General features: G+C 36.0%; 1 protein-coding gene across 1 annotated transcript in view; it reads right to left on the bottom strand.

Moving 5' to 3' along the window:
- Positions 1-24,541, bottom strand: part of SCYL2 (SCY1 like pseudokinase 2) — a 59,745-nt gene that overhangs the window by 8,069 nt on the left and 27,135 nt on the right. The window contains exons 4-13 of the mRNA XM_007465326.1: positions 18,418-18,562; positions 15,596-15,745; positions 14,162-14,383; positions 13,252-13,368; positions 12,213-12,338; positions 11,105-11,281; positions 9,323-9,445; positions 5,754-5,867; positions 4,357-4,489; positions 2,392-2,510 (exon numbers count right to left, since the gene is read on the bottom strand). Coding sequence (XP_007465388.1) covers positions 2,392-2,510; positions 4,357-4,489; positions 5,754-5,867; positions 9,323-9,445; positions 11,105-11,281; positions 12,213-12,338; positions 13,252-13,368; positions 14,162-14,383; positions 15,596-15,745; positions 18,418-18,562 — 1,426 coding nt within the window. The remainder of the gene's footprint in view (positions 1-2,391; positions 2,511-4,356; positions 4,490-5,753; positions 5,868-9,322; positions 9,446-11,104; positions 11,282-12,212; positions 12,339-13,251; positions 13,369-14,161; positions 14,384-15,595; positions 15,746-18,417; positions 18,563-24,541) is intronic.

The raw sequence follows: 24,541 nt of genomic DNA, 5'->3' as shown, positions 1-24,541 counted from the left end.
GCAATATTTCAGACACACTGTCACAAGTCATTACCCAGGAAATTAAGCACATTCTGTGTGACTCCACCAAAAGATGACTCTGGAAGCTTGAGCCTGGTTTCCCCCAGACTTTGCCCCATGAACCTTCTCCCTTCACTGATTTTGCTTTATATTCTTTCACCATAATAAATCATAGCTGTGAGTACAACAATTAGCTGAGGCTTGAGTCCTCCTGGTGAATCACTGAATCTGGGGGTGGTCATAGGAACCGTCCCCCAACACAAGTTGTGATTGTGTTTGGATTGCTGCATGGTATTTTCTCTTTTTTAATCAAATGTTAAAAATGTATTTTCCTAAGTTACTTTATCTTTTTCACATAATATATAATATACTTAGATTATTTTAAATCAGAACTGACAGAAGAGGGCAGTCTTGAATTAGGAACCCTGTCTATGAAATGAATAGGAAAGCAGACCACATCCATGCTAACTACTGTAAAATACAAGATGATATGAATCTAAATATTTCTGCTGATGAAAATAGGCCCCCCCAAAAAATCAACTATAAAGCTGAAGAAAACTAACACACTTCAAATATAATTATATATTCTAAAATAAGCATTTGAGAATATTTTAAAACACCCTAAATCATAAATATCAGAACTAAGAACAGAAGTGACCAAAAATTGAAGACTATCTTAGGCATGTTATCATTCTATTTTTCCCCAATATTCATCCTCCCTTTTTGCCAATCCTAATTTCAACCCTGCCATCCAAGATATGAAGAAATTATCAAGACAAAAACTGAAATCTAAGGACACAAACCTTCAGGGGCTTACCCTACCGCTTCAAATGAAATTTTGGATCTGATTAATTTTACAAATTTCTCTATTTTGAAAACTCCATTCACTCAGCACTCTCCCCTATGCCAAAAGCTCTCTTGCTTAACTCTCAGCTTTCTGCTTCCTTCATTGCTCTAATTCACTTTTAGTCCTTAATTCCAAACTTTGCCAGCCTATCCATTTCTGACACTCTCAGTTAAACAGTAACCCTTCCCCATCTTTTCCATTATACATCATTAAACATTAGTTTTATGGTGAACAAAATGCCTTATCATTACTCTGTAACTCAAATTTTCTCTCAATTCAATAAAAATTTTTGTTTCTGGCACTGTACTAAGTACTGGGGATGTAATGAAGAATAAGGTATAACAACCAGCCTTCTGGGAAAGTCAGACACACAAGTATATAGCTGTGACAACTACAGTGATAGAGGTATGCAGAGGTAATTCTATGATAACCTCTGAGTACATAGTCCCTTTGCTCAAATATTTACCACATCTTGAAAGTTCAAATACCTAAACGAAATGAGCATTTAAAGTCTGCCTATTCTAGGGCTTTCACTATCGTGGCCCAGGTTCAATCTCTGGTGGGGGAACTGAGATCCTGCAAGCTGCACAGCATGGCTAAAATAAAATAAAATAAAATGAAAGTCTACCTATTCTAGTATCAATTTATCTTAATATCATCACTCCCTGATTATATTATAGGTATCTCTCAAACTGTATTATTCATTCCCTGTGGCAGGTAGACTCTAAAATGGTCCCAATTATCTCCTCATTCTGCTACTCTTTCTGTAATCCCCTACCTTCAAACATGGGCAGGACCTGTGACTTGCTTGTAACCAACAGAACATGGCAAAGGTAATGGGATGGCATTTCCTTGATTACATTATAAGAGACTATAACTTCCATCTTTCTAGCAGACTCTTTCTGGCTTTGATGAAACCAGATGATGCCGTGTTGGAGGCCCATGAAACAAGAAATTCACAGTGGCAACCAGCTAACAGAAAGCAACAAAGTGAGGCCTTCGGTTCAAGAGTCTAAAAGGAATTTAATCCTGCCAATGACCATTGAGTGAGCTTAGAAACAGATCCTCCCCCAGCTGAGCATTCAGATGAGACCTCAGTCTTTGACTGCAGCATTGTGAGAAACTCTGAGCAGAGCATACATGCCCTGGCTTGGCTGACCCACAGAAACTGTGAGATAATAAATCTATGTTGTTTTAAACCTGCAAGTTGTGGTGATTTGTGAGGTAGAAATAAATAATGAATACACAGCCCAGACATATTTTTTTCCCCTTTGTTCATGTCAATTTCACAGTCCCAAATTTGAAGTAGTCCCCAATCCTACACATCTTTCAAAATTCTGCTCATTTACTATCTCCCAATTAGGCCTCCAATAATCCATCCTTCCAACGTACATACTCCTTACTTTGAACCCACAAACTTTCTTCATTCATCTCTTTGGCACATTTTTCCTTGTTTTACCAATTTATATGTAATATATTTATACATTCAATGCCAAGAAAACAGTAAGCTGAATAAATTGAATAAAGCACAAAACTACTCCTACCTGATTGAGATTAAGATTGTTTTCAATACTCAGGGGAATCAGATGAGGTAATACTTTTCCAGCCAACTGCTCTTTGGTGATTCCCAACTTCTTATGAGTAAAAGTACATTTGTAAATACCTGACAGAAAAGAGTAAGACAAATGTTATAATTCAGTACCACAAATCAACAGAAATCAGAAAAACAGTGTATCTATATGAAATCTCTTGATAATCAGTATAGTTATAAATTTTTCCTTATCAATGCTTAGAAGAAGGATGCTCTTATATATGGTTCAGGGTGATTTCAGCTTTACTGTCAGTTTAGATTTAATATACCATGACACATTTATCCTGTATTCTTTTGGTTTTAGAACACATTTAATGATAGTATAAAATTAAAAGTCTATCAGAACTAGATACAGTTCTCACAGTGCAGCAGTAAGGCTACAGAATGTCTCTCTATTCTGAACACATCTAAATATATATTTCAGACATCTCATTCAAACTTGAGACATCTATTTAAAGTGTCTAAGTATAGGTCCTATACCTTTATTCACTTCTTTAACCAATCAGACTCAAGATCTCTGAACTTTAAGTCAACTCCACACAAGTCCTTCCCTGTTGTCTTACCTATTTACTCAACTTTCAGGACCCTGCTTGATACACCTATTGCACAAAGCCTTCATTTGGTAAACTGAGCACATTTGCTCCTCATTCTCTGAATGCTTTTGTGTTATAAGTGTTTTGTATAGAATCCAAAGCTTTAGAACACACCATCTCCTGTTATTCTGCTGTTAATGCACACTTCACTTACATACTCAAAGGATAACTTTGAGTGCCCATTAAATGCTTATTTGCAGGGCACTATGCTCACTACTTTCCCTTCAGTTGGTCTCACTGATTCTCACAAAACTCCTATAATGATATTATTTTTATCCTCATTTGATAGATGAAGAAACTTTTCAGTCACTCCAGGAACTGGCATAGCCAGGACTAGGGTTAGGGCTCTTTCCACTATGTCAAACTTCTTCTCAAGAAGACTAATTTCTTTGAGCTCAAAAGTGTCCTACCATATCACAAAAGTTCTATGTCTACAGAGGTCCACAACTGACCATTTCTACAAATATTTACTGAGGGCTTTCTATAAATCAGGCACTACAGTAGGTATTAAAGATACATGGCTGAATAACATAGTTTTTCTTCAAAACTAACAAAGAATTTCAAGCTCAGTAACTTGTTAATGTTTCTGTGATTCCACAGCTAGGTCTATCTCTATTAGTACAGCAGACCCTGAACATTTTCAGATTGGCTTTAATTATTTATAGGCAATTTCAGAGTTTTTTTTTACAGAGTGATTTATAATTATGCTGATAGAATAGAATGTGCTATAAGGCCAACAATGCTTCATCGGCACATCACTTAGCAGTGAAAAATATTTGTTCAGATTTAAACATATCTAAATTAAAAACCAGCTCTACCAGTTATCAGCTGTATAACCTTGAATAACTTACTTCACCCCTCTGAGCCTCAGTTTCCTTACCGTAAAACAGAAATAACAGTACCTATCTCATGGGATTTTGAAGAGGATAAAATAAGGTAATGCAGAGAAAAGACTCAGCACAGTGCCTCTTACAAATCAGGTACCAAATAAACATCAGGTATTACTATTAAGACTGGTATCAGCATTTCAAGTAGTTTTGTTTGCCTCTCTTATTTAGTACCATTTTACAGAGAAAACTACATGCTATCATGATATCTGTGAAGCCAGGATTCCCAAATATCTTATTACTTTACAAATGTCAAGTACTACCACTTTTGCTAAAATTAACACAAAGAAAAGTTATATCACGGCATTTACCCCATCATTCTTCAGTTACTGAATGCTATATACATGAAAAGAGTACAAAATGGTTTTATAGATTGAAAAGTTTACTTGCATAACTGTAAAACAAAGTAGCATCAAATGACATTAAGTTTTCAGCTACCTAAAATTCCCATGAGGACCGCAGGTTCCTTGGATGGAATTTGTTGTAAGAACGGCAGAATATCATCAAGTACAAACCACTTATCCAAGTATTCCAAAATCTTTCCTAAGCACACTAATGAATTTACACGTACCTATTAAAAGAGATAAACTGAATTAGTCATTTAAAGTCTTTGCAATCTAGACCAAAATATTTTAAGTATGAGTATAATCTTCATATAGATATATGTTAAAACCTCAAGAATAAAAGTAGGTTTAAAAGCTCTCGTCCTTTATTAATATAGAAAATTCACATATTTATAAATTCCCCTGACTTGTTTCAGAAACAATCTTTGATTGCTTTGCCAGGATACTAGGCAGCTAAAGGTAAGGAATGATTTTAATTTTATATATTTTAAAATAAAGTAATTAGGATTTGAAAAGCTTTATTACACATTTGTTTGCTAAGAATATTTCCTTGGGGTCATTTGAATTATAAAAAAGGACTTGGGCTTCCCTGGGGGCAGTGGTTGAGAGTCTGCCTGCCGATGCAGGGGACACAGGTTCGTGCCCCAGTCTGGGAGGATCCCACATGCTGCGGAGCGGCTGGGCCCGTGAGCCATGGCCGCTGAGCCTGCGCGTCCGGAGCCTCTGCTCCACAGCGGGAGAGGCCACAACTGTGAGAGGCCTGCATACCGCAAAAAAAAACAAAAACAAAAACAAAAGGACTAAATTTTCCCACCAAGTGATTAATTTTACTGGGCTTCCAGTATTTTTCTCTAATTCAGGTTCAAATCATTCTTAAACTAAATATTTTAACAACATGTGAAAAGTATATTTGTCCTACATAAAGTTTTGTATTTCTAAATATATCTTTAATACAGTTACTAAAACTTGATATTTAGGAGCTCTTTTATCACAGTTCTATCAATTGTGATATCTATATTCTCTTGACTATTTTGATAAATATCTCACACCCTACTTTTTTAGCTAGAATTTGTTAAGCTAGAATACTTTTAGTCAGGATCATAATATCAATAAAACTTTTTTTTTTTTAAAGTAAACTAAGAAAAGCAGAAAACGGTTAAAAAAACAAAAAGCACCACATTTCTGCAAGAAAGATGGGAAAAAAATAAACTGTGGCTTAAAGCAGAAAAGGGTTAAGAAAAAAATTACTCAAATTTTCTACTGAAGCACTCAAAGTTAGGGGACAGGGAGTAATGTCAGGGATGGAATACTGTAAAATTATGTATCACGGAAAACTACAGCTATTGCTCACTTTCATAGTACTATATATAGTCTACTTATAGCCATGACAAAATATATGAACAAACTATAAAAGGGTTATTAAACAATAAGAAAATTATTTAAGCCAATGAGGCGTGAAAGAAAAACACAAATTAATATGCGATTACTTACAGCAAGGGAAGCCGTTTGTAAACATGCATTTTTAATTCTTGGTATCAAGGCATTTTTCATGGATGGGTAGTCTATAAGATTTGCAAAGGTTGGAATGATGTTTAGACAGAGTTCCTATTAAGAAAATAAATCGGATCAATCTTAGAGAAAGACTCTCACATACTAAAAATCATTTTGCATTTGCATGGCTAATTTGTCACATAGCTTGAAATAAACTTTTATGTGTGGTATATCATTTGATCTTTTCAACAACTGTTTGAAAGAAAAATACTTATTATCAATTTTGAATTTTACAGATGAGGAAACAGGCTCAGAAGACCTTGCTCAAATTCACGCTAGGTCATACAACTAGCATATATACCCAAATTCCCTCATCGCATTCCTAGTTTCTTTCCCTGATAACACAATTAATTCTTCATTTATTTTTAGAAATAGGAACATCTAAAAAAAAAGTAACATCTAAGTTTTGCTATCTTTCACAACAAGGGAAAATCAAGTACAAAGTCACGTAAAACTATTCCTCTTTAAATAAGGAATTTCTTAGCTGTTACATATATCCAAATGATGGATATAATACAAACATTTTAAAATATATTTTCAAGACTGTTTAACAATATCAAGGATAAAATGCAATAAGATAGTATTATATAATCCCATTTTTAAAACCTGTCTACAGACTTAGGGAAAAAAACTGGAAGGATATATCTGGGAATGTTAACTGTGGGCATCTCTGACAGAGGATTTTAATTTCCTTTATATTTTTAACTATTTCTAAATTCTGAAACTAAAGCCAATATAAATGACAGAAACAGGAAAAGTTATTTAAAACGTTCTTGTTAACTTAATGCCATGCCATAGTGTAAATGACTGGAACTGGGAACTTCAAGGATAACAGAAGAAAGGGGGGATGACGGAGGATTAAATGAGATTAAAAAAAGAACAGGAAATGGCTTGAGAACTAACTGGCTGAAGAACCTAATCTCAGATACCTTATAAGGCAGAATGATCCTTGTAGGAAAGCAAAAAAGAGATTACTGAAGAAAATGGGGGTATAAATGTATATCAGGGAAGGAGTTATTGACGATATTTGGTAAACTTAAAGACATTCATTTATGGTTAGCAGATAGAAATGAATCAACCACTAAAAATCTGTTATCAGTATACTGGCAAGTATTTTATTTGCTTTAACTTATCCCCAGACTTCCATAAAGGCAGACAGAAAGAAAAGAGTTAATATTAATATCTATTCAGAAGTATAATAATTAAGTAGGTGATATAACTTGAGGATAATAAATACAAACTATATTTAAGGGACTCTTTTCCACAGATGGTAGAGAATGAGCAAGGATGAGCAGTCAGTGAGATACTGTGTTCCTGTTACCAGAGGGGAACAGGGAAGTTCAGCCCTTAATTGATATCAGAGTGACAGAGAGAGAGAGACTGACTGCACACATGTACTATGCCATATAATCCAGCAGTAGGTTACAAAGAGGGAAATCTTAAATTATGTCTAAATCACTTAGCTAGAGGAGGGGAGAACCATAGGAGGAGACAGAGTAAAGAACCTAAGAACAGGAGATTGAAAAAAACAAAACAAACAAAAGGAAGTCCAATTATCATATTCTCAGGAACTTCTGCCTATTATTTTCTACTTTCTCTGTAACTGGTGCTGGGGAGGGGAGAATGAAAATATATTCTACCTTTATTTTAAGGTAAATAATTTAAAAAACTGGTTCTCATATACATTTCTATTAATGCCTCTAATGACCCTAACTTTTGTAAACCATCTTTTACTTTTCCAAATGCTTTTCTAAACTCTCTCTAGCCTCTTATATAGTTCTAATCAAACTTCAATTTAAAAATACCATTCCAAAAATGAATCTCAGAAGTTACCTCCTAGCCTTCTAACTTGCATGAAGCTTGAGGAAAAGATTTTTGTTTCTTGCTCTTGCTCTCTCTCCCAAAGCTTAGACAGGCTTTAACTTTATCAGACTCTTACCAAGCAATGTTGATACTAGTTAATTGGACTGGTGACTAAACACTTATATTGAATGATATCAGAAATGCTAGTTTCTAAAACTTGGCAAAGTGCACAACTCAATTTGAATTATGTATTAACTTTAAATAAAATACTTGCTGGTAACTTATTGGCCAAACTAACCCCCTTAGGAAGAAAAATGACCTTTCACATCACTCGATCCTCCCTCTCCTCCCTAATTTCACTGAATATAAAACCAGGTTGACTACACAGGGCCTGTGGGAACGTTTCAAGAAGCTATAATTCACAATTCCTTTGGAAAGCATTTAAAAGTAATAGTAAGTACCTTCCCCAATCATTCCACGTCATTTGGACAAAGGCAGCAAGAGATGACGTTATAAGGAAAATTTTTAACATCAACTTCACAACTTGGAATAAAAGAAAACTAAATAAATAACTAAAATAAAATAAAACTAAACTAAATAAAAGGACTGAAATGAGTCAAACAAGTGACCTTATATGTGTGGTATTAGGTTCATTTAAAAAAAAAAAAGCTTTGGTCAATAACTTATAAAAAGTAAAATTCTGGGCCTCCCTGGTGGCGCAGTGGTTGAGAGTCCGCCTGCCGATGCAGAGGACACGGGTTCGTGCCCCGGTCTGGGAAGATCCCACATGCCGCGGAGCGGCTGGGCCCGTGAGCCATGGCCGCTGGGCCTGCGCGTCCGAAGCCTGTGCTCCGCAACGGGAGAGGCCACAACAGTGAGAGGCCCGTGTATCGCGGAAAAAAAAAAGTAAAATTCTTTGTTTTTCTTTACTAGAATCTTTGCACTGGTGAAGAGACCATGAACTTTTAAATATGACACCTTTTATGCAGTGAGATGTTCTTAACATAAGTATTTATTTTCCAAAGTGAGAAAAAAAGCTCAAACTAAATTATACTTTTAATAGCAATCCAAAAATTATTTTCCAGATAACCCATAGAACCAAAATTTTAGTAGCAAAATTACAGAACTAAAAGTTTGGCAAAGTACGTGATGTTTTAACAGCACGTTTGTAACACAAAAGCATGACTATAAATGCATTAGGGATGGTCACACTAAATTACTATCTGCTTTTCTACCTACCTCCTATACAAATTAACTGCAATGCAAAAGGAACATTTCTGAATAGAAGACTGAGTTACCAAACATGAAAGAAAATTATGAGTATGAGAAGTACCTACTTAACGCTTTCATAAGAAAAAGGCACATACATCTTTGTCATTTTCATTCATATATTAATTACTCATTTAGGAAGAAGGTATACAGCAATCCAAACTACAACAAATCAAACCTTCTATAATAGTACATTACTGATAAGTAAAAGCAACAAATCATTTTACTTTATTAATACAGGTGTTCATCAATTGATTCTTCAAATTAGTTAGGAGTGAACACACTAGTAGTAGTATACATCATGCAATTCAATGGATTAATATATACTATTGAGCTTTATATTAAAAAAATTATGACAAACTTAAAAGGTACTTTACTTCTTTCTTTTGCTTTAAGAATCAAAATCAGCATTAAAGGAAAAAAATTGAATATTATACCTGGATCTGAATGGAAGGAGCCTCTAGGGCTCTGTAAACCATAGGCAGAACACTGTTCTTTATCTCATCAGGAGGAGTTTTGGTTAGTAGCAAATCCATTTTTTGGAGGAAAATTAACAAAATCTGTGTAGAAAAGGCAAACAATGTATTAAAGTCTAGAATCTTTTTGACACTTTATACATGTCAAAATTTAAAGTAGCTTCAAAAGAATAAATTATGTATTTTGACACTCACCATGTTGCTAGCCTGAAGGCATGGAAGACAAAAACATATAAATCAAGTCTCTTATGTTTCTAGAAGCACTATATTTAACATCTGCTCTCAGTTTAAACATTTAAATAAAGACTAATTTCCTAACTCTCACATATCTTCAGTAATACATCACTCACCCACAAGTACCAACTATCTGCAAAGCTACCGGGTAAAAAAATAAAAGCCTGAGGGCAGCAAAGTCAGATGTCCCAAAGAAGTAAATTCCATCACTGGGCTTCCATAAAGTTCAAGAGAAGAAAAGGTACAGAAATGAAAAGGACTGTCAGGAAAAATTCTACAAACATTTTCAATTGTCCCTGATCATTTGTTTGCCACCACATACGTAAGTAATAAGGAAGAAACTATCCCTTCTATCCAGGCAGAATACTTAGTTTTGTCAAGGCTCAGTTAAAATTTTTTAGAAGGGATTTTTAGCTAGACTACTACTACTACTACTACTACTACTACTACTAAGGGAAAAAAAAAACAAAGAACGAAGAGAAATAAGAGCTCAGATGATAGGTTCCTTAGGATCCTATCTGATGCATAGCTTAGTGACCATGGGACTCCACTCCTTTCCCTCCTGACACCTTGACCATGATTGGAGAACTCTGCTTCGAAGCCTACAGTTCTCTCACCTGCCCTTTCCTTAAGCAGGGGAACTCCTGTCTTAGTACCACAGACTTCCTTCTGTTACCCTCCTTTCAATGGAAGGACCACAAACAGTCTGTCATAAAACCATTAAATCAGGTAATCAATGGTTTACCAATAAGCTCTTGCCATGTAGTAGCAGAAACTTAATAATATTTACCATGTGCCAGAAAATTTCATTTAATTTCAACAACCCTTTTCACATTTCAGAAATGAGCAAAACAGAAACTTTAAGAGAGCAATGACTTGTCCAAGGAGATGAAGAAGGCAAGATTCTAACCCAGGTATGTGACCCTACTGCTCTCTTAAATCCAAGTCTACCTTGAATCTGGCAAATAAATATTTTAATAGCGTCTATATCAGAGACTAATTAAATTTTCCCTTAACAATACATACACACACATATTACTTCCATGGTGCTGGAAGCATTTCTCCTCTTCTGGTGAAACTATTTATTAGCAATAAAATAAAGAGAAACAACTGGCATAAACCATCTACAAATTAAAGACTCTTAATAACAAAACAAAAAAACAGAAATACTTAAAAGTGCAGGAGAAAAATAAATACTTATTTTCCTAAACCTGTAACTTTCAATAAGGCAATAGGAACAATATAACACATGCAAAATCTCATTACAATTTGTTTTCTGAGACAGTAACTTGTGGAGAGCTACAGACATTTATTTGCAAAGTTCAATTATAATTTTAGGAATGGTTCACTTCAAACATATGCAAAATAGCTTCTAACTAATGGAAAAGAAAGTCTCTCATACTTATCTCAATTTTTAAAAAGTCAAATATCCTTTCCTTTTCTTTTCAATGATAGTTATCATTGACTAAGACCATTGAATAAACAGGAAAAAAATATCTACATACATACCTGGATTGGCTCCTGCTGTTTAAAGACAGGGCCAAGTTCAGGTAGAATTAACTTGACATATTCTTCTTTGGTACATTCTTCAGCAATGAGTAGAACATTGGGCAAAACAAAAGGTACCATGTCAGGGTTTACAAATTCTGAAGTCAAACATGGCAAAATTCTCTGCACAATGACACGCTGAAAGGCAAAAAATGTTTTCATAAAACTAATCTTTATATCAGGTCTTTAGTATTAACATTGAAGTTAAGAGTCTAAAATCTTCAATCCCTTTGGGTAAGGTGACTATATAATTTATAGTTGAAACTGGGACACTTTTGAGAGTAAAATAGGGTGCTATTGCTAATTATGCCAGGGCAAAAGACATAACTTGGGAACATCACAGATAAAGGGGGACATACGATTACCCTTCCTTTAGGAAATCTTCCCCAATTAGTCTTCACTAACACAGTTCTCCTCTTAATTTCTTCATTACTTATGATTCATACCACACATTGTTAATTGTTGTTTCATGCTCGTTAACCCTATCTACACTTACTGTAAAGCCCTTGAAAGCAAGGACATTATTTTGTTTCCCATTTATTCTCCACAGCATCTAAGTAAAGGGCTAGACAAACAGTGCATAACCAATGAATATCTGATAGATTAAACACTGGAGATATTTCTGCAAAGGAATTACTAGTTTTCCAGCCAGTGGCTTCTTTAGCAATCACTAATATTTTTAGACCATATTATCCTCACGATTTAATAAGCCAGAAAGGGAGAGTAAAGGAATTGGAGAGACTAGTATCAATACAGCAGTATAACTGCTAGTGAGGCAGTGACTTCCACAATGACAGTTTACGGACTTCTCTTCTGATGTTTAATGTCCAAGTGCTGCCTTTGCATAGGTGGTATCCTTCCAATTTTTTACCCTATTTAATAATTTTTGGAGCACACAAAAAGGTCCACTAAACTTTTGTGACTTCAGTCTGTAGCCTTTTATAGTCATTTATATACCCCTGGCAAAAGTTACATTTTTTTTTTTTTGGAAGGGTTATTATAGTAAGTCAAAGTAAATTTTAAATTCTATACTCCTGACTAAATAATAACAAACTGATCAACAACAAACCTTGGGCAGTTTTGGCAGAACCTTTGGCAGTCCTTTGAAAAACTGTGATTTCTGAAGGTTATCTCTTTGGAATAAGGTATCAAAATACTGCAGTGTTACTGCACCAACATCATCAAAGAAGGGAATCTAAAAACAGAGAAACAGAATAATTCTGATAAGTATTAAAGTACTTCTCATATCTGAAACTGACACATGATGGTGAAAAAATATTCAGAAACATTTAGCGAAATGCTAAAGACCACTTAATAAAAATTCTAATTATAAAAATCAGAATAAGAAAGTAATAAATTATTTTTCTTTTCAAGGTCAGTTTTTCAGAAACAGTACCTGTGAGTTAGCTGCACAGTAACATTTTCTTTACATAACTAGTAAAATATTAAAAGATTAAGTAAAATATCTTGAGGGCATAAACAGTACAATTCATTAAAATCCACTGGTTAGGGGCTTTCCTGGTGGTGCAGTGGTTGAGAGTCTGCCTGCCAATGCAGGGGACACGGGTTCAAACCCTGGCCTGGGAAGATCCCACATGCCACGGAGCGACTGGGCCCGTGAGCCACAATTACTGAGCCTGCGCGCCTGGAGCCTGTGCTCCGCAACAACAGAGGCCACGATAGTGAGAGGCCCGCGCACTGCGATGAAGAGTGGCCCCCGCTTGCCACAATTAGAGAAAGCCCACACACAGAAACAAAGACCCAACACAGCCATAAATAAATAAACAAACAAACAAACAAACATTAAAAAAAAATCCATTGGTTATATGAGTGAATTTGAGGGCTATGAATTCTTGGGGTGTCTAGAACTTCTGCATGCCTAACTGTAACTATTAGGTCTCTTTATTTGAAATCTTAAACTTTATATCAGAGCACTTACCTGCATAAATTGTTTAACTCTTTAAGATTAAAAGAAGATGAATATTTAATACATTCAAAAATACAGATGTTATCTGGGGACTATATCTGATTAAATCTTCAGATGCATTTAATCAACTTTAACTTATTTTTTGTCCCTCCATCTAAGGCAGGAATTCATATGCACTCACCTTTGTCATTTGATCTGCATCTGGTCTTACAGTTGGAGTTACATTTAACAGTAGTTTTACATGCTCACGGACCTCCTCAGGTATATTTGTAAGTGAACTAGATCCTAAACGACTCAACTTCAAAAGAGTAATAATGTTAAATATGAATATAAAATATTCAAAAGATACACATTTATACTATCAATAGTCCATTTAAGAAAACTTTTTGAGGGACTCCCCTGGTGGTGCAGTGGTTAAGAATCCGCCTACCAATGTAGGGGACATGGGTTTGAGCCCTGGTCCAGGAAGATCCCACATGCCACGGAGCAACAAAGCCCGTGCACCACAACTACTGAGCCTGCGCTCTACAGCCCACGAGCCACAACTACTGAGCCCAAGTGCCACAACTACTGAAGCCCGTGCGCCTAGAGCCCGGGCTCTGCAACAAGAGAAGCCACCACAATGAGAAGCCTGCATACCGCAACAAAGAGTAGCCCCTGCACACTGCAACTAGAGAAAACCCACGTGCAGCAACGAAGACCCAATGCAGCCAAAAATAATAACATATAAATTTAAAAAAAAAAAGAAAACTTTTTGAAATTTACTAAAAAATGTATTTTTAGATTGAACAAATGGCTAATTCTACTGTTGCAAGATAATTAAAACACATCTTTAATACCTGAAATTGTCTCTGTTCCTAAAACAAAACACCCAGTATTTTAGACCATATTTCAATTTTCACTCTAGTAAATAAATGCCATGATTAAAGTTGTAGTAACAAATATTAATCCTAAGAATTACTTTTGTTGACTTTATGAAAACTTAAAATATGAGACACTCATCTCAGTTTAGAGAATTTTCTGAACATATTTTGGAAAAAACCAAACACTTAATACATTTTTAATGCAAGAAAATGTTTAAAGGCAAATACCTGATCCAACTGTCTACTGAAACTCTTGTAAATATCTTGCTTGTTAACTTCAAATATAGCTTTCCCTTTATTAAATACAGCATACATGACAGTTCCTAAAGAGTACATATCACTGGCTGTTTCACAGCTCACAGAAAGTATGTATTCAGGAGCCAAATATTCAGGATTTGGAAGACACAATGATGGTAAATTTGGGTCCCATTCTTTACATGGAAACTTAGGCTATAAAAAGACAGAAAAGGGATTACATACATTAAATAGTTAAATTAAAGCAAACCACTGTCAAGTAGTAAAAATTTAGTTTTAAATTCATACTCAGTCATGCAAGTAAAAATGTCACCATCACTTTCAATTCTAAATTTCCCCAAATCCCCAAACTGGAAAGTGCATGAAACAAGTTAAGAGATAAGAATAAGAACTCTTATAACTTTGAGATTATTGGCGTTCTCTCCCAGAAGACAAATTATCACTACACTATACAATGCATTATGAATATGGAGAGGTCTGGCCTATGTTTTCTGATACACAGACTTAAAATTTATGAGTTCAAATAGATTATTGTTTGAAACCTTGTTCTTTCACCAACTAGCTATGTGATTTAGTTAACAGGTTCAAAGGGATGTTGTAAGATAAACAAATGTATGGAAAATAGAGCCAGCACAGTGCCTGATGCATAGTATGTACTCAACCAATACTAATTCTTTCTGCTTCCCTTAAAAATGCTTACTTAAATTAGAAATATATTTTAGGTCAAAGCATGGCTGTTAAAGGTAACAACTATATTGTAAAAATTTGAAATATTGCAGTGTTTTCCTAAGTATAAATAGGCAGGTTTCATAATCACTAAGTAACAGGTGCTTTTTAACCAGAAAGACTGGGTTTAAATCCTAGCTCTACCACTTACCACTTGCCTAAATTTAGGCAAATTATTTTATTCTATGAGTTTAACTTACTCATCTATATTATTCCCATACCTCACTGAGTCGTTGTGAGGATAATAAGTAAATACACAAAAAGTGTTCAGAAAAGCGCTTCAATAAATGTTACCCATTATTATCACTGCTCTTGTTATCATGCTCCTTAAAGAAGATTCTGTGATCCAATAAACTGGGGAAACAGGGCTAGAGATTGACAATGTTTGTTTGTGTATCTGACACTCTGAGGGAAAAAAACCTACTTAACCCAATAGTGCTCCAATTTGCTTAACTCTAGTACTTTCTTCTCAAGTAACATTACTGAGGAATTAATGAGCTAAATATTCATAGGTACAATGAACACTAGAAATTTTCTATAAAGCTATACATTTAAACATACCATTGTACCACATAGCCTATTTCTACACATTTATCAGGCTTATAAATTCTCTAATCTATTCCAGATGCAATCACAAATTTCCAGAGCTTTAAAAAATGAGAAGAATAAAACCTTCATTACCTCCTGTTCAGAAGGATTGGTCGATGATATACAAAAATCAAAGCCCATTATTTTCCAGGCTCCACTTTTATTCAAAATTATATTTTCAGGTGTAACATTTCCATGAACCATTTTCACACTGCTATGCAAAAATGACAATCCTTCAGAAACCTATAAATGGAAATAAAAGACATTTTTAATAAAACTCCTTTCAATTACAATAATAAGTCTCATAATAATCAAATTTGCTGCTTCTCCCAATAAAAATTTTTTACACGCCAGGTAACAATTAAATTTCATAAATGCAAAAGTGTAGATATTCTCAGTTGCCAGAGCATTCTAAGCATTAGCAAGAAAAACCCAATTGTAAAAACAGAGGACAACTATTTATTAAGTTCCTTTCTATATGCACAAAAGCAAAAGAAAAGACAGTAATAAAAGCACTTTGCTACCCAAATTTATTCAGTTCCTGAATTTGAAAAGCGAGAGAATCTTCGGTTTCTTACTTAAAGACAGTAAATATCAAGAAATACCTCTGTCAATTTGATTCTAATTCTTAATATTTTTATATACTTATACTTCATATTGAAATTAAGTTTTTCTGAATAGCATTGTGCTCAGTTTTCAAACATTAACTGATGTTCACTCATTCTCACACTGGATTAATTATTTGGTAATTTTATATTTGTGCCTGAGATTACCATGGAATTTGTTAACAAAAAGTGAAAACTGGATTTGAAAGAGCCAACCATACCAAGTATGCCAGTTCCTCAAAAACTTAAAAATAGAATTACCATAGAAACCAGCAATTCCACTTCTGGGTATATCCCAAAAAGAACTGAAAGCAGGGTCCTGAAGAGATATTTGTTCACCCATGTTCATAGCAGTATTACGATAACCAAGAGGTGAAAGCAACCCAAGTGTCCATCAACGAATGAATGAATAAACATAATGTGGTAAATACATACAACAGAATATTATTCAGCCTTCAAATAGGAAAGAAATTCTGACACACACTACCACATGGATGAACCTAGAGGATATTATGCTAACTGAAATAAACCAGTCACAAAAAGAAAAATACTGCATGATTCCACTTATATGAGTAGTCAAATTAATAGAGACAGAAAGTAGAATGATGGTTGCCAGGGGCTGGGAGGTATGAGAGGTGGGGTGTGGGGAGTTATTGTTTAATGGGTACAGCTTAAATTTTGCAAGGTGAAAAGAGTTCTGGAGATGGATGGAAGTGATGGTTGCACAAGAATGTGAATGTACTTAAACTGTACACTTAAAAATGGCTAAGATGGCAAATTTTATGTTATGTGTATTTTACCACAATTAGAAAATATATACTGTTAAGAGAATAAGATAAGCCACAGACTAAGAGAGAATATTTTAAAGTCATGTATCTGAAAAAGAACTTGTGTCCACAATATATAAAGAAATCTCAAAACTCAATAACAGAAAACAAGCAACCCATTTAAACAATAAGCAAAATATCTGAACAGACACGTCACCAAAAAAGACACTCAGATGGCAAGGAAGCATATAAAAAGGTGTTCAACATCATTATTCATTAAGGAAATGCAAATTAAAACTCCAATGAGATACCACTGCACACATATTAGAATGGCTACAATTGAGGGAATTCCCTGGTGGTCCAGTGGTTAGGACTCCATGCTTTCACTGCCGAGGGCCTGGGTTCAATCCCTGGTCAGGGAACTAAGATCCCACACAAAAAAAGAATGGTTACAATTGAAAGAGCCAACCATACTAAGTTTTGCAAAGATGTGAAAAAAATGTAACTTTTATACACTGCAATGGGAATGTAAAATGGTACTATCATTTGGAAAACAGTTTTTCAGTTTCTTAAAAAATGAAATATACACATACCATTTGATTCAGCCATTCCACTCCTCGGTAATTAACCAAGAGAAATGAAAGCATACGTCCATACAAAAACTTGCACATGAATGTTCGTAGCAGCTTTATTTGCAATAGCCCAAAATTGGAAACAACCCAAATGATCATCAACAGGTGAATGGATGAGCAAACTATGATATACTACTCAGTAATAAAAGAAGTATTGATATGCACAACTATATGAATGAATACCAAAATAATCAGATTGATTGAAAGAAGTCAGGCCAGAACAAGAGTACATATTATATGATTTCATTTACAAAATTCTAAAAATACAAACTGATTTAGTGACAGAAAGTAGTCAGTGGCTTCCTGGGGTGAGAGACAGAAGACAGCAAGGAGCAGGAGGGGAGGACCGCAATGGGTATGAGGAAACTTTGGAAGGTCCATATGTAAATTGTTTTGATTGTAGTGACGGTTCCACCTATAAACTTAAAAAACTGTATATTTTAAACATGTGAAGTTTACTGTATGCCAATTAATTATACCTTAACAATACTGTTAAAAATAATGAATAAAATGATCTCTGCCCCCAAAAAACAAAGAATCTACTGTATCAATTCACTCTCTAAAGCCAAAGACATTTTGGTAAGCAGGGGAAGGAAAATCAGAAAAAGTGGATGGATTTAACGGATGCACTGTGAAGGTTTACAATTCAAAAACATTAAAAAGGAACCACCACATCCGCCAGTCAACAAGTGCTCTTCTCCAAAGGTTACTAATGTTATGTTTCATACATTAAAAAGATAGTTTAAGCCTAACAATAAACTGTAGAAAAATTCTAGAACATAGAAATAATTTTTAAATTACTCAGAAGATCTAAAGGTTTACATAAAGCAGTTTATACAGCTAAATTTGAAATGGCTAAAAACAGTTTTGAAGGAAAATATTCTATCCACATGATGAATAAAAATACATACCTGAAGCAAACCATATTTAGTTTCTACATCATAAAGTTTATAATCCTTAATATCTGGAGATACAGGGGAAGGTAGATTTTCCCAGTTACCCAGAACATTGGCTAAGCTGGCAAAAACTGGTTCCGTACAAAATGCCAAACAATCCCTGTTTTAAAAAAGAAAAATATTAGTGGTCCTATTTAACTATCAACAAGAAGGCAGACAATTTTAGATTTATTTTCAGCATTAATATAACACACTTAAGCCAATAAAGCAAAGTCAGGAAGCTTTGTATATGAATTACACTGGATAAATCATTCAGTCTTTTAAGTGTTATAACAGCTGTGATACATTTTTTAAATTTAAAAAGTCAGGAAATAAACATTATATCAACTGTGCATTTTGAATGATTGATATTCTTTATGGAAAATCAATGAATTAATTTAACATACTGTTACATATTACCCTTATTTCTAAGGCTCTAAATCTCAGAATATGCTCAGAGGAACCCGTAGATTTCCCATAGACACCTCTGGAGCAATGAGTCAGGAAGAGGGACAGGGCATAGCTCCAGCTCCCACAGGACGATCACTTTTTTTTTTTCACTGTTAAGAGCAAACACCTGGGTGAGGGAGGGGTCCTGAATTACGTCTCTTGGGACCTTTGTGAGCTGTTGGAACCCTGGGAGGGCACATCATCTTTGCATCTCTAGGACTGTCTTTTGTCCTGGAAACAATGTGAAAACCCTTTTGTTCTTGCTTTGGGAAACATGGCATCTTGTGGTGTCTCCTAGGGCAGGGGTCCCCAACCCTGGGGCTGCGGCCTGTTAGAAACCAGGCCACACAGCAGGCGGTGAGCATCGGGCCAGGGAGCGAAGGTTCATCTGCCACTCCCCATCGCTCGCGTTACCTCCTGAACCACCCCCACCCCCGTCCATGGAAAAACTGTCTTCCACGAAACCAGTCCCTGGTGCCAAAAAGGTTGGGGACCACTGTCCTAGGGTACTTTGCAAGCCCTGATGTCCACTTGTCCTCCACAGCACATTGCCAGGACAGGTATGCCATGTGGGGGCTCGGTGCGGGGGAGGCTAGGGGGGGTTCCTGTTTCCAGGTGGGTGAGTAGGAGTGACCGTGGAGCCGGTGTGCAGAGGATCAGCAGGGCTCCCCCAGGTTGCTGATGGGCAGGACGTGTCAGGAGATGTGACGTCCTGGCCAGAGCACGGCCACATGGACACACCTGGAGCTCGGGGAGCTCCCTGGCAGGAGGTCCATGTGGAAGATCTCAGGACCGGGCAGCCAGGTCCAGATGCCGGTGGGAGTGACTAGCCTGATGACTACTTCAATCTCAGAGCACCTTTGCTTTTATCTATTTTATGTATCACTTTTAAAGGTGTCACAAGTTTCCAATTTTTAAAATTATTGTTCTTTGATTTTATTTTTTTTTGGCTGTGCCACACGGCTTGCGGGATCTTAGTTCCCCAACCAGGGATTGAGCCGGGGCCCTCAGCATTAGAAACATTCAATAAGCCTTCAATAAGCCTTATAGAGTAATGACCAAGAGCTCAAGCTCTGAAGACAAATACCCAACTTCAAGTCCCAGCATCTCTATTCCTTGTTGGTGACTTTGGACACTTTGAGCCTCACTTTGCCCATTTGTAAACTGGTGATAAAAGACCACCTTGAAAGGTTACTGTAAAGATCAAATGAGCAAATGCATATAAAATACATAGCATGTTGACTAAAATGTAAGCTCAATAAATGTTTACAATTGCTATTGTAATTACCAACTGTCTGAGATTCAAGTCCTAACATTTTGGACTTTGGCTTAGGCTCTGGCAATGAAGAACTACAAGGCAGTGCAGTAACAAAGCTATACCAAGCCTCTGCACCTGGACAGTAACTGTTTAATGGCAAATATGCCTTTTGCTGTTCTGTCAGTAATACTTGAGTTACTTTTCTTTCACTTTGAACCCATTTTTCAAATGAAAGCATATGCACAAGTTCAATATGTATGAGCGATAAAGACAGCTGCTTAGGTTGAAGAAGAAAGTTACACTGTCCTCCCTGCTCAGTTATCAATAAAGATGATGATTTTGATCTTGTTCTTTATTCCCGCACTAAGCTCATTAACACAGTGGACACAGGCTTTCATTTGCTGAACTGCACTGGAGGAAAACTGCTCAAAAACCCCTTAGTCTTCTCTACAGTTTCCAATGATTCCCAGGACTCGTTTATTTTAGCAACTCTTATTTTTTTCCTTTTCTGTCTTGTCCCCAAAATCATCCTTGGTCATATCAATATTCATAAGATTATTCTTCAAGCTTGAAGGCCTTATTATCTTTCATGAATATTTATTTCCAGCATCATTACAAACAGTTACATACCAGAGGGGCTAAATCCTCTCTCAAGGACCACCTCTCCCAACCACAGCTGTTTACTAGCCATTCATCTCCTACCCTTTTACTACCACCACCTAACCTAACTTCCCAGTATCTTTATTCAACAAATTTGAAGTATTCAGTTCTGACTACACATTATTCCTGTCTTTCTCCCTACTACCTCAACAATAAACTATCGCCCTTACTACCCTTTACTGGGCAAACCCTTATTAACCCTGTAGGTGCCATCACAGGTTTCTTTTACTCTCTTGCTTATGTCGTAAGCTGAAGGAAAAAATAGAAAACCCAAGTCTCTGCAGACTCATAGCCCAAAGATACATAGTATACTTTATTTAACCTTGCTCTTTTTATTTTTCAAGAACATCCCTTCATAGCCCTCTTATATTAACTCCTCATGCCATTAACTCCTTATTCCTTTACCTACTACTCATCTATTATCCACGTTCTATCTTGAAAAAGTAAAGTTCATCGAACATGAATGATCTCATTTCCCTGCACTTTACCTCAGTATATTAGTGATTTGCAACTATCCTCCTGAAATTTCCTTTGAGTTCCTCCCATGGGACTTTATTCACATAATGATGTCTTCTCTGCTGGGTTCCTTTCTAGCTTCCAAACTGCCATCCTACTGAAATTACTGAATATCACTAACAACCTCTCACTAGTCAAATGCAATGGATTCTTCTCAGTCCTTATTTCCAGTGTTAGGGAGTGCTTTCTTCCCTCCTTTGGCTTCCATAACAAGTTGCCAATTTTTCTCCTGTCATATGACATGATCCTTCCAATTTCTTTTGTTGGCTCTTCTTTTCCCCTCTACATTTCAAGTTCTGTCCTCACTACTCTGCTCTTTTGACTCATGCTCTTGAAATTCATTTTTTTTCATGGTTTTAATTACTGCCTATATTTTACTCACCCCCATATACATCACCAACTCTGAACATTCACCTGGACTACTTTTCTTTTTATTTATTTATTTAAAATTTGTTTTTTGACGTAGACCATTTTTAAAGTCTCTATTGAATTTGCTACAATATTGCTCCTCTCTCAAGGACCACCTCTCCCAACCACAGCTGTTTACTAGCCATTCATCTCCTACCCTTTTACTACCACCACCTAACCTAACTTCCCAGTATCTTTATTCAACAAATTTGAAGTATTCAGTTCTGACTACACATTATTCCTGTCTTTCTCCCTACTACCTCAACAATAAACTATCGCCCTTACTACCCTTTACTGGGCAAACCCTTATTAACCCTGTAGGTGCCATCACAGGTTTCTTTTACTCTCTTGCTTATGTCGTAAGCTGAAGGAAAAAATAGAAAACCCAAGTCTCTGCAGACTCATAGCCCAAAGATACATAGTATACTTTATTTAACCTTGCTCTTTTTATTTTTCAAGAACATCCCTTCATAGCCCTCTTATATTAACTCCTCATGCCATTAACTCCTTATTCCTTTACCTACTACTCATCTATTATCCACGTTCTATCTTGAAAAAGTAAAGTTCATCGAACATGAATGATCTCATTTCCCTGCACTTTACCTCAGTATATTAGTGATTTGCAACTATCCTCCTGAAATTTCCTTTGAGTTCCTCCCATGGGACTTTATTCACATAATGATGTCTTCTCTGCTGGGTTCCTTTCTAGCTTCCAAACTGCCATCCTACTGAAATTACTGAATATCACTAACAACCTCTCACTAGTCAAATGCAATGGATTCTTCTCAGTCCTTATTTCCAGTGTTAGGGAGTGCTTTCTTCCCTCCTTTGGCTTCCATAACAAGTTGCCAATTTTTCTCCTGTCATATGACATGATCCTTCCAATTTCTTTTGTTGGCTCTTCTTTTCCCCTCTACATTTCAAGTTCTGTCCTCACTACTCTGCTCTTTTGACTCATGCTCTTGAAATTCATTTTTTTTCATGGTTTTAATTACTGCCTATATTTTACTCACCCCCATATACATCACCAACTCTGAACATTCACCTGGACTACTTTTCTTTTTATTTATTTATTTAAAATTTGTTTTTTGACGTAGACCATTTTTAAAGTCTCTATTGAATTTGCTACAATATTGCTTCTGTTTTATGTTTTGGTTTTTTGGCCCTGAGGCATGTGGGATCTTAGCTCCCCAACCAGGGTTTGAACCCACACCCCCAGCACTGGAAGCCAAAGTCTTAACCACTGGACTGCCAGGGAAGTCCCTGGATTATTTTCTATAGCACATTTCTTTTGGATGATTCCAGTGTCATCTCCACATTATTAAGTCATTAAAAACCAGAAGTTATTTTTTCCTTCCCTTAAGGGTTCCTATTTCTATCAATGCTACTGCAATTTTTACAAGCTATCAATGAAAATGCCTTAAAGTAATCTTTGAATCATCTCTCTTCATGAACGCCAATAAAGCCCTAGTCCTATAATGTTTAAATCACTATAAAAGAAGCTGCAGGGACAGAGAAAGATATAAAACATTGGCCTTTCTCCCTTCAAGAGACTTAAAACGTAATGATGAAATACAAGCTAGGGACTTCCCTGGTGGTGCAGTGGTTAAAAATCCACCTGCCAATGCAGGAGACACAGGCTCGATCCCTGCTCCGGGAAGATCCCACATGCCGCGGAACAACAAAGCCCGTGAGCCACAACTACTGAGCTTGTGCTCTACAGCCTGCGAGCCACAACTACTGAGCCCACGTGCCACAACTACTGAAGCCCATGCGCCTAGAGCCCGTGCTCCGCAACAAGAGAAGCCAACGCAATGAGAAGGTTGCGCACCGCAACGAACAGTAGCCCCCGCTCACTGCAACTAAAGAAAGCCCACACGCAGCAACGAAGACCCAACACAGCCAAAAATAAGTTAATTAATTAATTAAAATTTTTTAAAAATCCTACTTTATCCTCAGTCGGCTAAATATTGAGTCACCATATGATCCAGCAAGTTGGCTCCTAGGCTGTACACCCAAGGGAAATGAAAACATATGTCCACACAAAAACTTGTACACAAATGTTCACAGCAGCAGTATTCATAAAAACCAAAAAGGAGAAACAACTCAAATGCCCAGCAACTGATGAACAGGTAAACAAAATGTGCTATATTCATACAATGGAATATTAAAAAAAAAAAAAGAAATACAAGTTAAAATAACAAAGGTGGGTAGGTTCTGATAGGTGACACTATAAGTACTGATAGAAAACACTCTAGAGGAAATAGCACAAACAAGCATGGAGTCAGAAAAGCTCAGGACAAGTGTGACCAACAAAACTTGGTCCACTTTGAGATAGAGGGTTCATAATAGTGAGTGTTATGTAAGAAGACAACAACTATAGTCTTCTTCTGGGTTTATTTACACAAAGAAGGGCAGTAAAATATTATCATGATAAGAGACATAAAATAAGTATATTTCTGGGTAGGCACAGCACAGGCTCAGGAATCAGGGTGCCATAGCTATGTGGCTTATGTAGTGGCAGCTCCAATCCTCAGTTCTTCTATATAGTTGTTGAGAATTAAATAAGTTAAACAAATATAAAAAATTTAGTACAGTTTTTCACATGGTAAATATTAGATTTTTTTCCTTTTAGGTTGAAAGAAAAGATCTTATGTCTTTGGGGGAAGTGAGTAAGTGACAGTGGGTTACCTAAGATTCTAAAGTAAGAACTATGTAGAAATCCAAAATATAAAATAGATAAAAGCCAAACTGTCCTGGTTGAAGGGAGATGGGAAGCCTGGGCCCCTGCCAGCTAGGTTCCTCCCC

This window comes from Lipotes vexillifer, unplaced genomic scaffold (assembly GCF_000442215.2).
Source record: "Lipotes vexillifer unplaced genomic scaffold, Lipotes_vexillifer_v1.1 scaffold141, whole genome shotgun sequence".
NCBI classification, from domain to species: domain Eukaryota; kingdom Metazoa; phylum Chordata; class Mammalia; order Artiodactyla; family Lipotidae; genus Lipotes; species Lipotes vexillifer.
The sequence above is the reverse complement of the archived record's forward strand: the minus strand, read 5'-3'. Positions and strand labels throughout refer to the sequence as shown.